Source organism: Equus asinus, chromosome 19 (assembly GCF_041296235.1).
Source record: "Equus asinus isolate D_3611 breed Donkey chromosome 19, EquAss-T2T_v2, whole genome shotgun sequence".
Taxonomy (NCBI): domain Eukaryota; kingdom Metazoa; phylum Chordata; class Mammalia; order Perissodactyla; family Equidae; genus Equus; species Equus asinus.
Window position 1 is genome coordinate 14613657 of NC_091808.1, and position 16230 is coordinate 14629886.

At 39.3% G+C, this 16230-nt stretch overlaps 1 protein-coding gene across 12 annotated transcripts in view; it reads left to right on the forward strand.

The window, feature by feature from the left end:
- DOCK10 (dedicator of cytokinesis 10) overlaps positions 1–16230 on the forward strand; it is a 263089-nt gene that overhangs the window by 52654 nt on the left and 194205 nt on the right. For 2 of the 12 annotated variants that reach the window (XM_044751294.2, XM_014853887.3), the window contains exon 1: positions 1236–1647. The exons of 9 other annotated variants lie outside the window; for them this stretch is intronic. In XM_044751294.2, the coding sequence (XP_044607229.2) occupies positions 1486–1647 (162 nt within the window). In that variant the 5' untranslated portion in view covers positions 1236–1485. Of the gene's footprint in view, positions 1–1235; positions 1648–16230 lie in introns of those variants that run through there. One more of the 12 variants, XM_070489641.1, reaches the window with a different exon arrangement.

Here is a 16230-nt window from a genome sequence, read left to right on the forward strand (position 1 = left end):
ATTAGCATTTTTTTCTTCTTTTTCCAGCAGTACTGAGATATGTTTGCTCAAAACAGAGAGAGATGGAAAACTCCTGGCAGCCAGTACCTCTTAAAAGAAAATAAAAATGTTTTACTTCTCTGGAAAACATACCAATTAAATAATGCTGTGTTGTGACAGATTACTGAGCAATTAATGCCTAATTGAGCATTATGCTGGATGCTTATGTGAAAGCAGCTTTACTGGGGCCGGAGTGGCCACACCTTATAGCAAAACAAACCTTCTCCAAACTTCCTGCAGCACCATCTGCCCTGAGGAGCCCAGAAACCAAAGGAAACATTTTTGCTTTGAATCTCCAAGAGTTACGCTGGAAGGATTAGCTTGACAGAAAGATGCCGACATTGAAAATCCTATTGGGGATTTCATACTTTCCTCATTTGTAAGCAAAATCCATTTTCCATGAGCTATTTTTAGTGCAAGCATCCCCTGTTGTCCTATTCTCTTACAGTATACCATTAGATCTTGAAGCTAGTCCAAGCAGGTCACGTGATTTCTAAGCATCTCTTTGGTTCCCTGCTAAGTGACTAGTCTCGCAGGAGTCAGGGAATACTAGACTCGTAACTACCAAAGACCTCAAAGTCCTTCTCGAAGCCTTGAGTTCTTATTGATAGGATGTGAAAAAGCTTTACAGCTGCTTTTTCTGAGAGGTCAGCTTGGCGGAGCTCTCAGAGTGACCTCAGTGAGAGATATTTTCAGCCCTGCAAGCCGCCTATGTAAATATAAAAATGTATTCGGCTGCAGAACTGCATGTGTGGGAACAGAACAACCCTACTATTGAAAGGAAATCGCAGGGGGAATGCTGGCGTTGCTCACATGGATTTAGTTAACGCGTGCATACTTTTGATAAATTGTCTTGATTTAGTGGACTTCACGATTCCAATGAGCCAATTTCATTTCTGGAATTTATGAGCTATGGAAAGTAAGACCCCCATCACTTAAGGAAGGGTCTAGGAAAATTTCCTTCCAGAAGCGTTTACATTTAAAAACAAAAAGCAATTTTAAAAAACCCCAGTCATTTTCATTTGATACTCATTTGCCTTGGAAAAACACATCAGTGTGAAGTCAGATTTTCAGTTGTTTAGTTTGAAAAAGAGTGATTTATTTGAATGTCTGAGTGAGAAAGATGTATTTATTCAGACCTCTGAAACTAGAATTGAAGAGAAATCATTATAATGAACTGGAAACATGCTCTCGAAATGAATTGAGAAATACTCTCTGGGAAAAATGCTCTGATATTCCTGAGTGTGTTCACTTTCAGTGGATCTAATCTTTCCCATCTCTGCATCCCAGCTATTTGGCGGTGATCAGATGATCAGAGCTCAAGGAAGTGATTGGAGAGTGAGCTGGCTGCAGCTGCAATGTAGGCTGTTTTCGGGGACAAGGAGCCACTGTTTTTCAAACATAGCATCAACATAGAAGTTATTTTGTAGGCTCCAGGATGCAGCGATGGGCTGCACTGCCAGCATTGTTCTGCTTCAGGCTTTTCGTTCTGTGGTCCAGAGGAGCTGTCCACACATTTGCAGACGACGCCAGGAGGAACCATCCCACGAAATTTTGCCTCTGGAAAGTGACGATGAAATGAGTAGACCCAGAACCCTCCTCATAATGGTATGGTGTCTGTGGCAAAGCAGCCTCAGTTGATTGAACTGTTATTATAGAAATGAGGTTGCAATTTAGGGTTTTGGGTGTTTAGCTTCAGATAAAGAAATGTGTGACCTAGAGTGTACTGCCTGTGCTTTACTGTTTAGGGAAAATCTCAAAACTATTTCTATCATTCAAAGAGCTAATTTTCTTTTTCTTAGATCTGTCACAAAAATGTGTAGTTTATCGGTCTGTTAGAAATTCTCTTCTGCCTAACATTTTATATGCTGTTATTAACTTTTGTGCAGGAAAAAAAAATTTGTAGTTTGGTTTAATTAAGTGGATTTTATTTTATAACTAATTTGAAAGAGCCCCAAACAGATATTTTTATATCAGATATATTTATATATCATGTAACCAGTCAAGTTTTGTAGATGTTGGTAGTCAGAGCTCTAACTTCAGGGTATTTGGGCTTTTATTTCTGACTGCAACGGAAATGCCTTTCCCAGATGCTTAACTTAGGCATAAAATCAGAAAAAGTTTTTGAGAATTTTGTGGAACGCATGGTGTTTTAATTACAAAGTTGTTTCTTGCCCCTTGTCAGGTTACGTTTTTGCCGTGCTTTAATTATAATAGGCAGTGTCACTCCTTTGTGTATCTGTTTGATCAGCAAGATTAAGTAGAGGGTAGAGTCTTTTCTTTAGGTTCAGGGGGAGATCTGCTTAGTCACTGAAATCCCATGTTCGGATGGAGGGAGCGTGCTAAAGTTTCCAAAACTGGGGGAGCATTGAAGTCTGGGTGGTTTCGGTACAATCGACTTTTTTCTCTTAGAGTTCAGTGTTCAGATATCAAGGATGTTGTAAATAATGAATGAAAAATACCTGTTACACTAAAAGTTTTTAAGTGAAATTCATTTGGCTTGGGCTGTGCCTCTGAGTGACAGAATACTAAGCTATAACGTTCTATGCCAGCTTCATCAACAAATCAATATTTGATTTTCAAAAGGTAACACTGTACTTGAACTACTGGGTTATGATTATCTCTAAGAGGAAACACAAAGTATGAATAATTTCATACTCGTTACTCCCATAAGTTTTCACAAATGAAATTTGAAAAGATTTGAGACCTTTGTTTTCCTAGTTTAACTCTTGTTAATAACATAAATACATTCTATAACTATGGTTTTTTCTCCTGCCATCTCAGTCATTAAAACAGTCATTTTTTTCTAATTTTACTTATTAGACTATGACATTTTGTGGCTAGAGGTTTGCAAAAAGAATTGTATTTCAAAGTAACTGAGAAATAAAAAATAATAAGTAATTCACCTAATAACAATGCCTTATTTTTTCAAAGATCCTTTTAATTTGTACGATATCTTTTCAGATGTTAAATGAGGTGAGGATGAATTTATTGATGAAGAGAGCAAGGGTTCAGAAAGATTGACTCTCTTGTTTACATCACATAGCTGCTACATGTCAGAGCCTCAAGTCACACTTAGATCAATGAGCCCAAAAGATAGTATACTTTCCTTTCTGTTCACACTTCTAAGGAAATAATGATAAAACTGATAAAACTGAATTTTTGTGAGAAGTCTGATGGAAATCTTGGACCACTCAGAGTAAAATATGCTCATACAAAGTTATTGTGCATCTTGAAAGTTCCCTCTGGACCACACCAAAATTCACACATTCAACAACTATTTACTGCTGGCATGCTATGGGTCAACCACTGGTCTAGGTACTTGGAATCCACCAATGAACAAACTAGTCAAAGGTCCCTGCCCTGAGCTGCAAAGTTTTACAGAGATAGTACCTTTTGCAAATTTTGTTGTTATGGAAACACTGTATTAGGCTTGTGATGCTTGTGTACAAGCATCTTGTATCTTGTATCTTCCAAGATAGTGGTTTGAAAACTGTAATGTATTTCAAAATCACCTAGGAGTTCATATTCATACAAATTCTTGGGCTCCTGGCCCCAAAGGCTCTGTGAAAGATGGTCTGGAGCGGAGCCTGGGAATCTGTACTTTTCTGAGCACCCCAGGAGATTCTGATGGAGGATCCTTGGATGACACTCTGAGGAACATGGCTCTGGACCCTGATCATCTAAACTCGCCACCTCCTAGCCTCCTTTATCCTGATACACTAATCGTCTTCTCACTCTGGCTATAAGCTTCTGAAAAAACTGATTTTTGTTCTTACTTTCTCATCACCCGTGTCACCAAATTTCGCATATTAATTTGTGTGTGTGTGTGTGTACAATCACAGAATCTAGAGCCAGAGACTCTAGGCTAGCATCTTGACTTCATCACTTACCAGCTATGTGACCTTCTGTGTGCTATTTAATATCTTTGTGCCTCTTTCCCTCCTCTGTAAGATGGAGTAAGAGTTCCATCAGCCCAGTGCTGTTGTGAGGGTTTAATGAAGTAAAATACAAGTTAAGTGCTTAGGAGACTGTCTAGATATATTAGAAAGATGTTCAATAAGGGGATCAGGGGCATCCTAATTGAAAAAGTGACATTTGAGAAAAGACCGGTGAGGGAGTGAGTCATGTCGTGTTCTAGGGGGAAGTGTCTCTGGCGGAAGGACCAGCCAGAGTGAAAGTCCCTAATATGGGAAGAAGCTGGGGTGTATGAGGAACAATGAGGAGGCCAGTGTGGCTGAGTGAGCCAAGGAGAAGTTAGTAGAAGGTGAGATCATCGAAGTAATGGTGGAAGACCATGTCAGGCTTGGCTGGCCAAAATGAGGACTTGGGCTTTTTTCCAAGTCTAAGCAGGGAAGTCATTGGAAGAAGCAGACTCAGAAGTTAAGAACATGGGATGAGGAGCCAGGATGTCGAGGTCTGAGTCCCATCTCTGCCACTTGCTAGCTGTGTGATTCTGAAAAATGACTTGTCCTCCCTGTGCCTTTGTTTCTTCATTGACAAAACACAGAGGGTAATGGTGCCTACCATGTACAGTTATTGTGAGAATTCAGTAAGTTTATATCTGCAAAGAGCTTAGACCAGTGTCTGGTGGATAACAAGTACTATATTAACCATAAGCTCGTTGATATAAAGGGCCTTGAGCAGGAGAGTAACAAGATCTATGGCTGCAGAGGATCCAGGGTTGAAGCAGGGAGACCGTTAATCAGGAAGCGATTGCAATGATCCAAGGAAAGACTTGGATGGTAGTTGTTGAGGTGATGATGAGTGATTGGGGCTGACTATATTTCAAAAGTAGGACGAACAGGGTTTGCTTACAAATTGAACCTAAGAGTGAGAGAAAGAGAGGAATCAGGGATGAATGTACAGTATTTTGTTTTGGTGTTTATTTGTTTGTTTGTTTTTTGGCCTGAACAACTGAGTTGCCATTCAGATGAAGAAGGCTGCAAGAGAAGAAGATTTAGCCAGAAACTCTAAATTCACATGTTAAGTTTGAAGTCTCTGTTAGGTCTAGACATGGGGATGTCAAATAGGAAATTGAATATACAAGTCTGAGTTCCTAGGAATAGTCTACAGAGGAGATATAATACCTGGCACAACGTAAATACCAATTAAATGATCAGTGAATGAATAAATGACCTCTCTTCTAATTTCCTATAAGATTTATAGTGTGTACATCCATTTGCAGTTAATCATGTCTTGAGCCATTTCATTGAACTGTTAATTGTTTATTTACTTTACTATTCATGTATTTTTCTTATCTCTCTGGCAGATGGGAAACCCTGTATAGGTAATAACTTAGTTGGCTTTATGCCCCAGTGGTCCCCAGCAGAATTCATTTTATGGACTAAAAACTGAATAAGTGATGTTGAATACTTGAAATTTTTAAGCAGTTGACACTGACGTGAAAAGCTCCATTGATAAAGCTGCCCACTTAACTCTTTAATTGAATTGTCCAGGAGTAAGTTAAGAATGGAGAAGGCTACTATAGTAAGCACAAGGGTTTCGATGTTAACACTCTTCACAAGGGTTTAGCACTTAAGCCTTCATTATGGAAGGTTGTACCAAAGAATCATTCCTGTGGTCCAGGTTCAGAATCTTCTCGCAGAGATAAGCTTTCAGCTGGCATTGATTGTAGCTTGGCTGCATAGTCTAAAGTGGAGAGGCTGGTTAAACATCAGAATAAACTACTGTAGGCCCTTGGCATTTATAAGGGTCACATGCATCCTAATATCTGAGAGTATTGCAACGACCTATTAAAATGCAGTCACATTTAGGGGCCGGCCCAGTGGTGTCGCCATTAAGTTCACAGGCTCTGCTTTGTCAGCCAGGGTTTCACTGGTTCAGATCCCAGGTGTGGACCTACGCGCCACTTACCAATCCATGCTGTGGCAGGCGTCCCACATATAAAGGAGAGGAAGATGGGCACAGATGTTAGCTCAGGGCTAATCTTCCTCAAAAAAATGCAGTCAAGTTTAACTGGGAAAAATGAAGGCATTCCTTCAAAGCTCTAATTTCTCTCTCCCTCAAAAATGTTTGCTGTGACAGAAGAATTAACAGAAACCTATTTATGAGTTATTTTTTTCTTACTTCCTTTATAGCATATTTCATTAAAGCCCTCAGACACTAATTTGATTTATGCAGATCTGCTGCTTTCTGGTGAATGTCTGTAATTTCTTATGTCATTTACTCATCACCAACCCTAAAAGTTGGCTTCCTTTTTAAGGCCCATTTCCTCTCCCTATAAAAAAGAGTACTTATCCACTTGCGTAATGGAGGGCAGTGGTGACACAGAGAAGGGCAAGAAGCAGGTTGCTGGTCTCTCTCTGGCTATCTGACCATGCACATACCAGATTCAAGAGTCTCAACTCAAAAATTAAAAAATTAAAAAATTCCTGAGCATTTTGGAGTGTCTCTGAAATTGTAGAAACCGTAAAATTTAAATTTGGGAATGCCAAGGATCTAGTGTATACAGCAAGTCACACATGGTTTTGTCTTTAATTTTGGTTAAAGGCAGAGGAAAATAATGGTAGCTTAAACTTGTGGTGAGTTGGGGAGATGAAATCTCTTCTGTGAATCAAGGATGTGCACTTATATGATAAACATTTTGGAACCAAGGAACTTCAGTTCCTGCCTGGAGACCTGCACTACAAGCTCTTTGGTGTTCTAGAATGCCAGGTCCGGTGCTACGATGAACTGTGGTGCATGGGTCAAATTCTGCCCACAGTCTGTTTTTCTATGGCCTGTGAACTAAGAATAATTTTCACAACTTTAAAGTTTTGTAAAACAAAATGAAAAAGGAAGAAGAAGACGACTATGCAACAGAGACCATATATGGCCCACAAAGCCTAAAATATTTACCATCTGCCCTTTACAGGAAAAGTTGGCTGACCCTGTTCTGGTGAATGACATGGCTAAACCAGAAAGGAAACTTCTTTTTTTTAACTTGGACCTCTACAATGTATTTGCTCTTCCGCCTAACCAGATACAAAGGAACTTGGGTTTTTCCTGACCACTTTTTGTTCACATGAGTGTCTGAGAATTGTTGTGATTCAGGGATGAATTCTAGATTTGGATTAGAAGGCCCAATGTCAGAGTCTCAAGTCTGTCACTTAATGAAGGCCGGTATGACCTAGAGGTGCTGATTCATTTTTCTGGGTTTGTTCAATGGGGACTACTGTCCATCCTGTCTGTTGGAAGGACCAGAATGTTTGTTTTCATGGAATTGCTTTGTAAACTAGTGAGTTTTATACAAAGAAGGCATCTTGCAGGTAGGCAAGCCAACTTACAGTACCAGAGATCCACTTGAGGTCACTGTGCCAATGAGAGCTCATTATCCACTGGGTGACTCATTCAGCAATGTGGAGTGGCTGTTTACATTAAGGTTTTTATTTGTATTTGTTCCACGTTCACCCCAAAAAGCTGGTCCAGTGAGCCAGAATAGAGACACCAATGAAAATATTGTCAAATTTCTTCTTGATTTGCTTTTTGATCTTCAACAAATCTCCACTTTTGGGCCCCTCACGTAGAATAGACATAATAATTCTTCTTTCCAGGTCAAGTTCTTTGAGAACCTGGGATAATGAAGGAAACGAGTTATTCGTGAAAATAATAATGCCGTGTCTTTGGAACATGAATTTGTTTACAGACATGCCCTATGAAAAAAATTGGGAACAGAGAGGAATATACTATGGGAACTACTTCCAAAGAAATAAAATGATCTCTCTTCCTACTCTATAACAAATATTCTAACTTAATAAAACTTTATTACCAAAGGGATTTTAACATGTTTTGCCCAGTTTCATCTTTTTGAATGGATGCATGAGGAAGAAACAAGTTCCAGACCTTCTAAATCCTGAGTTAATGTTCTTACTTCGTTTTAGTGAGGTTGAATGTTGAACATACTAATGTAAGTTTCCCCTGAGAAAGGAAGCCTGTGTAATGGAGTGCGACTTTAAATGGTTTGCCATAGATGGGTGTAGTGTGGAGCATAAAAGCACAGAGAATATTTGGCAGTTATTTTTCCTTGTGAACTGGTTTTGAGCTGAATCGCAAAGCCACAGAAAATGGACAAATGAATTGAATGCCTTCTCTGTGGGTCTAAGAATTAATTGAATGTGGTCGGAGGCTTAGTAATTAGCAGCACAAATCTTTGAGGCAAAGGCTTACTAAATTCAAATTACATTCGGTATCATCTCATCCAAATAATCTTGCATTTCTCCAGTTCTCCAAATGATACAAATTTAGAAAAGATAAGGAACAAAGAAAAAATATACAAAATCTAAAAAGAGGTGTTTAAAATTTAAAATCGGGGCCGGTCTGGTGGCATAATGGTTAAGTTCGCACATTCTGCTTGGGCAGCCCAGGGTTCACTGGTTCGGATCCTAGGCACGGACCTACACACCGCTCATCAAATCATGCTGTGGTGGCATCCCACATAGAAGATCTAGAAGGACTTACAATTAGGATGCACAACTATGGACTGGGGCTTTGGGGAGAAAAAAAAATTTTAAACCACCAGAATGATAAATAAAGGCATAAAATCAAGTGTGGGGAGATATGCAGAAATTTATACCAAAAACAATTACCAAATTCAACTATATATATTAAAAATATAAAGAACATTATACTCTTAGTAGATGTGTTTTGGGAGAGGCTATAGTGTGAAGATTAGAAAGATTATATTACCAAGTAAAAATATGTTGTTATATGGCTAGAAAAAGCATTGACTCTACAAATCAGTGCTAATAAAAAGTCCCTTAGGGGCTGGCCTGGTGGCACAGTGGTTAAGTTTGCATGTTCCACTTCGGCAGCCCAGTGTTCACTGGTTCGGATCCTGGGTGTGGACATGGCACCACTTGGCAAGCCATGCTGTGGTGGGCATCCCACATACAAAGTGAAGGAAGATAGGCACAGATGTTAGCTCAGGACCAGTCTTTCTCAGCAAAAAGAAGAGGATTGGCAGCAGATGTTAGCTCAGGGCTAATCTTCCTCCACAAAAAACAAAAAGTCCCTTAACTTTTAAAAATAATCAACCATAAAAAAGCCTGGTGATGCCTGTTTTGTTTGTATTTATTTCTTTGCTTTCTAGAAGAGTAGATTTAAAGCTTATCCCCCAGTACCAGGAAATCTTGTGGAAACGGAGTCATACAATTGAGGATAAAATGCATAAATGGCAAACCAAATATGAATACACTATTTTGTCATGCTTCAACAAATTTCTTCTGGATAGTTGTTTTATTCTCTCAGATTTTATCGCCATGGAGCTGACTGACTTGGATAGGGGCTAAAGTTTAGGATTTTTTAAATTCACTTCCCAACATTTACTTTCTTCTGCTGGAAAGTATCTTATTTTTTAAGACCATTCAAATTCAATATGTGTCAAGTGAATTTGTCATGGTTAGATGGTAGACAACTGATGGACAATTGCACCTTGCATTTGACAGGCACCAATGACAATAGACAGCCATGGCCCTGCTCTCACGGAGCTGGTAGTTTGGCAACAGAGACAGGACTCAAACAAATATGAAACTGTCATCATGATGTGTTTCAAATGAGAGTTACATTCTACCTTGAGACTGTATCCTTTGAGCATCCAACCTCATGAATGCAGTCAAGGAAGTCTTCCTGGAAGGACGTGGCAATGGAGCTGAGATTTGGAGAATGAACAGATGCCAAGAAGAGAGAGGATGCTATGTGCCAGCCCTGACTTTTATTTTGTTGCCATGCGTTAAGGGCCAGAATGCATGGGTTTGAATCCCTTGCAAAAGTACTTGCTTGCTCTGTGATCTCTGGGTCAATTATTTAAATTCTCTCTGCCTTGGCTTTCCTATCTGTAAAATGGGAATAGTGAGGGTACCTATCTGAATGAGTTTCCTATTTCTGCTGTAACAAATTATCGCAAATTTAGTAGCCTAAAATAGCACACATTTATTATCTTATAGTTCTGGAGGTCAGAAATCCAGAATGTGTCTCATTGGGCTAAAATTGGCAGGGATGGGTTCTTTTCTGGGGACTATAGGGGAGTATCTGCTTTGGATTTTTTTGTTTTTGTTTTTTTGCCTTTTCCAGCTTCTGGAAGCTGCCCACATTCCTTGGTTCATTACCGTATTCCATCCTCAAAGCCAGCAGCATGGTATCTTCAAACATCTCTCTGAGTCTGACCCCTGACTGTCCTACCTCCTTCTTTCACTTACAAAGGACCCTTGTGATTACGTTGGGCCCACCTGGACCATCCAGGATTCTCTCCCCATCTTGAGGTCAGCTGATCAGCAACCTTAATTACACCGGCAGCCTTACCTCCCCCTTACCATACAGATGACATATACACACGTTCTGGGGCTTAGAACATGGGCTTCTTTGGGGGGCTATTATTCTGCCTACCATACTATCTCATGGGGCTATTTGAAGAATTCAATTAGTAAATACAAGTATAAGTCCTATAGTGCCTGGAACTTAGTAGGAACTCACTAAGTTTTAGCTATTATGGTTGCTTTTATGGTCTGGTTGAAACTAAGAGGAGTTCACAAATTTAACATACTTTCAAGAGTTATTTTAGGAAAAAGGATTGAACTGCTAAAAGGAAACTTAATTTGTGCTTCATAGAATGTGGGGAAATGAAAATTCAAGGTTAGCTTATTTAACAGAGTACTGGAATACTTATCAAATAAATTATTCACACAAATAGATTATTCAAAGAACATTTCAGTTTGAGATTCTCTTCTGTGTTATCCACCAATTGCTACATTTTTCTGAAATTTAACTTTTAGTTTCTTCTTGTTTTCCTTCTATCGTTTTCTATCGTAGAGGAATATTGCATCTTTCCGGTCCTCCAAATTATGCCAAATTTAGAAATGATAAGGAACCAAGGAAAATATACAAAACTTTAAAAGAAATGTTTAGAATTTAAAACCACCACAATAATAAAGTGGAAAATCAGGTGTGAGAGAAAGAGAAGAGAGAGAGAATGCATTTTAAGTTCAGTAGGGTCATTGAAGTTATTAACTTAGAGATGAAGAAGTCTGTATCTTGTTTGTCATTGTAAAGTTATTTCAGAGTTTTCTGATGTGAGTAGGGTTTTTTATTACAGATTTATAACAGGTAAGAAACTTAAGAATTCAAAATTACAGAATCTAGATTCTTCTAGAAATAGATACTCAATAAAAGGTTTGATGAATGAATGAATGAATGTAAACCATATGTTACGGTTCATAAAGGTTACATAGTAGGAATCTGTGATGTGAAGAGAAAATATGGATTCATTTGGTAAATTGTCAGCATCCCTCCACTGGTCCCTCTGTGTTATCAACGAACTTCTTTGCTCTCATGCACTTTATGAGAACAGATTGAATATCCCATAAAATATCTTCAAACTCTGCCTTATAAGTCAAAGAAAGTAAAAATGGAAATAGTGTCCACAAAATAATAGTTATAGTGAGCACTTCCAGCTATTTGCCAGACATGTGGCTGAGGACTCTGCACAGTTATCATTTTTTGTTGCCACAACTACTGGAGGAAATTATTTTTATTGCCATAACATTGAGGAAGAAATTAAAGTCTATAGACGAGCTCTGTCCAATTGAAATATAATGTGAGCCACGTAATTTTGAATTTTCTAGGAGCTATATTTTTAAAAGTAAAAAAAAAGATGAAATTAATAATACATTTTATTTAACCCAGTATATCCAAACTATTATTATTTTGGCATATAATCAATATAAAATTATTAATGAGATATTTTATATTCTTTTCTTCTTACCAAGTCTTTAAAATCCGGCGTGTCTTTATACTCATAACACATTTCAGTTTGGATGCTGTAATACTGTGATTGATAATGAGAAATATATATTTGGTCTTTGACTCCATTCCTAGCACAGAGCACCTAAAACCCTTGGAATTTCCTCAGCGCTGAGAGCCATAAAGTTGCCTTTTGTTATGTTAATGAGTGACTTTTGGAAAACACCTGAGGGTGGGGGCTGTTGCCATGGGAACCAAGTATGTGATTAGAGGGTTGAAACTTTCGGTACCATCCCTCTGATCCCTGGGAGGGCAGGTGGCCTGGAGGTTAAATCAATCGCCAATGACCAATCATTTAATCAGTCATGCCTACGTAATGAAGCCTCCATAAAAACCCTGAAGAAGGGGGTTCAGAGAGCTTCCACGTTGGTGAACAGGTGGAGATTCAGGGAGAATGGCATGCCTAGAGAGCTTGGAAGCTCTGAGTCCTTTTGCCATACCTTGCCCTATGCATCTCTTCCATCTGGCTGTTCCTGAGTTATATCCTTTCATAATAAACCAATAATCTAGTAAGTAAAATGTTTCTCTGAGTTCTGTGAGCTGATCTAGCAAATTAATTGAACCCAAGGAGGGCGTTGTTGGAATCTCCAACCTATAGCTGGTTGGTCAGAAGCAGAAGTGATTACCTGGACTTGGGACTGACATCTGAAGTTGGGAGTGGCCAGGACAGTCTTGTAGGACTGAACAAGGGTGGAACAATCTGTGGAGTCTGATGCTATCTCCTGGTAGATAGTGCCAGAATTGAGTTGAACTGTAGGGCACCCAGCTGGCATGAGAGAATCCCTTGGATGTGTAGAGAAACACCCCCTTCCCACATTGGAATTAGGTACAGAATTGTAGATGCCAAAAATTTATCACAAATGCTTGTTCAGGATTTAGATTTCATAAAATTTACAGTTGAAAGAGTCAGTTCACTTATCTAAGTTGTTTCAAAACTAGTTAAACATTTTCCAAAAACTGGATAGAGTGTCAGTTCTTAAAGTTAAACCAAAAGTAATTAAAATGAACTAAAATTACACTTCAGTTCCTCAGTCACACTAACCACATTGCACGTGCTCAGTAGCCACATGCGACTGGTGGCTGCTGCACTGGACAGAGCAGGTATAGTGGTTACTGAACTTGCCTGAGGTCACCCAGCCGGTAAGGACTTGAACTAGGACCTGAACCTGGAGCCACTGCTTGTAGCCGTGTGCCACACTGCCTCTCTCCAAACAGAGTGGTGAGCTAGGCAAAGCTCTCCCGACTTTACCAGTATACACTCTATTGCCTTCCCATGGACGCTTGTTTGTTGGATTTCAACAAAATTAAACAAGAAGAAATAAGTCATTTAATTTCCTTTGAAGTATGTAGGAAGGGGACACAGGAGACCAGGGTATCTATTAATATGAAGATTTGGAGTAAATTAAACATTTACCTTTTTTCTCCTGCCCCTAGAAAAGTCTTCTAAAATGAATAAATATCTTTCTCAAGTTGGCAAATAAGTCCAAAAAAAAAAATACAAAAAATAAAAATGAAAAGGCTACCCAGGCTAGAGAGAAGTCAGAGATAACCTTGTCAAACCTGTAATTGCCACCTTCTCTGCAGCCCAGTCATGCCCATATCTTCCACTCCACTCACCTCCCTCACTCCATCCTCCTTCCCTCTCTTGCTCTAGTGCAGCGACCCTCCATCCCACTCACTCCACCCACTTCCCGTCCTCTCCTGCAGCCTGGCCTCAGCCACCTTTCGCACTGAACCCTCTGTGTCTGTTGGTTCAGGTCTGCAGTCTCTTCCCTTGACATTCTTCTGCTCAATGTCCAGCATTGCAAGTTTGGTACTTTTCTTAGAAATGCAGGGTTTTCCATATAGATTATATAGAATAAGAAAATATTAGGAATTGGGGATCATAGAATCCAGTTGCCTCACTTGAAAGGTGAAACCCAGGGCCAAAGAGGTAAATTGACATCCTTGGCTGTCATAAGAGTTGGTGGCAAAACAAAGACATTTGCGTTGGTCTCAAAATAGTGAGACCCACACTCTTTTTAATTATATACTATTCCTTCCTGATAACCCAGAGATAATGCGCTATAGTTCCAGAGTATGTGCACAATTTTAGGTGAAACCACATAGATGCTAACTGCAAAATAATAATAACAACATCAATAGCACAGCAAATCTTATCCAGTTTCTGATTATTTTAGAGGAATAAATCTATATAGGGATGAAAGCCAATTCCGTCATTCTATAAATAAGTGGTTCTTGCTCCAAACTAGTCTCTTGACTTTTCTTTAAGGATTAAATACAAAGAGAATGAGTTCCAGTTAATCTGTAGAGTAAACCAATAAGAGGAGATGCTGCAGAGACCCAGAATACTACTGCGGGGGCCCCAGGGGGTCCCATGGCAGAGAGAGCAAAGAAAACAAGGCAACTCACTTTCTTGTAATCTCTTCTGATTAGAGAGTTTACAAAGCTCTACTTTGAGAACAGATGTCTGTGTTACCTTACAGAACTGAATCCCAAAATGCTGTGCTGTAAGAGAATTGTACAATGACAAGACATGAGTTTCGATGTCAGATTTGTGCCATTTGAAAAACATGGGATTATGGGAGAATTCCTTGCCTCCTTTAAACCTCAGCATCCTGATTTGCAACATGGTGATGATTCCTCACAGTACCGTTGGCAACCTAAATGAAAACTGAGGAAAAGCACTTAGCACAAGGGGGGTCCTTAAGGGAACGTGGCTCTTTTTTATCTGTGGAATGAGGAAAATACCTTCTGCCCACCTGCATCATAGAAATTAATGACTTCTGTAAGTGAAAACACACTCTGTTTATTATGTTGTGTTAATTCTAAGGAGACATTTTGGTATGCATGACTGTTCTTCAGTTCTCCACTGGATAAGAAAACTAGGAATATTAAGAGACTCATGAAGTCAATAAGAGTTATTCAAAAAGAGGACTCAGTGAAAACAGCAGTGACCCAAATGACATTCCCCAAGTGAAAGCCATTGGAAGAAATAAGTGGACCAAAAGGTAGAGATGGAGATCATGGACAAAGAGAGTTGTAGGCGAAGAAGAGGCTCACTGAGCATGGAGGGAAATGAAGTGTGAAATGCCTTTTCTCTCTCAAAGCAAAGTGGCATGGGGTTGTTAAAAGGTCCTTTTATGAGGCTTGCTTTAAAGCCAGTCTGCTTTTGTACCACTCAAACAACATAACCTTTCAATGTGTGTCATTCTTATACTCTAGTTTTTGTTTCCTTAAAGATAGCTGTTCTGTCATAGCTACCATATTTTGTTCCATTTTTGTCCGTGCTCTTGAAAAAGAATGCTGATGGGCTTTGAGTTGAAGATTGTATGTATCCACGTTATTCTTTTAGCTCTGAAATTGAGTGGAGTGTGGCAGATCGGTAACTGATGGAACTGGGGTGGAATCATGTCTTCAAGGTCTAAGGTGATAGGCAATGGAGGCTATTGTTTTGATGGACAGGCAAATGAACCAATGAACATTTCTAGAAATATCATTTGATGAACAGCCCTGGAGAACGCATTTACAAAGAAGTGGGGAATAAACAGTCTGATCACAAATGCCTTGTTTTGCACAGCTAAAACAAAAAGAAATTATGAACTCTACATGGTTTCATCACAAAGTGGGAAGCTCTGTTGGAATTGCCTAAGTTCTTCTTCAGGTGCTTTTCAGATCTGTTACTGGGGAAAGTGTATTTCACTACTGATGTGGTGAAGGTCATTAAAGATCGTCAAGACTTTAGATGACTTCCTTAAAGATGGAGATTGAAAGGAGAAACAGGATTGTGGAGTTATATTATCATTAAGTAAATTAAAAAGTACCAGAAGCAGCTTGTTACCTCAATTTGGGAGGAATTCTACTTCTTCAAACAACTGCCCATTGCTGAAACGCCCATGGCAAAGCAGAGAGCCCATCTCAAAGTGAGACCACCAAGAAGTAAAGAAATCATGGCTAAACATGATCATGGTTTTGCCCTTGGGTTCTGCAGAAGACACTGCTTCTCTGAAGGCATTACTGCCTGGATTTGGGAAGCCCTGCTTTGGTTTTACCCTCCAAACCTCCTGCCTCTGTTTGGTTGAAGTTTCTGTATGTAGATGGATATGCATGTGTGTGTCTGTGGCCCCATTTTTTCTGCAGTCAGCTAAAGAAACTTTGAACCTTGTGTTGCCTTTAAACATTCAGCCCCATTATATCCACATAAGCACAGTCAATGGTTACACGTGTGCATGCCATGCAGCTATGTAGTTGGCCATGGACTCAACTATGCTATTATATCCATTAGCCTGGAAACCAGAGTTTTAAATGGAGATTGTGTGTATGGAAAAAGTCAGCTACTACCTTATTTAGCTGTTTAGGACTGAATCTATTATTTTAGAAGCTTGTGAGAATAAA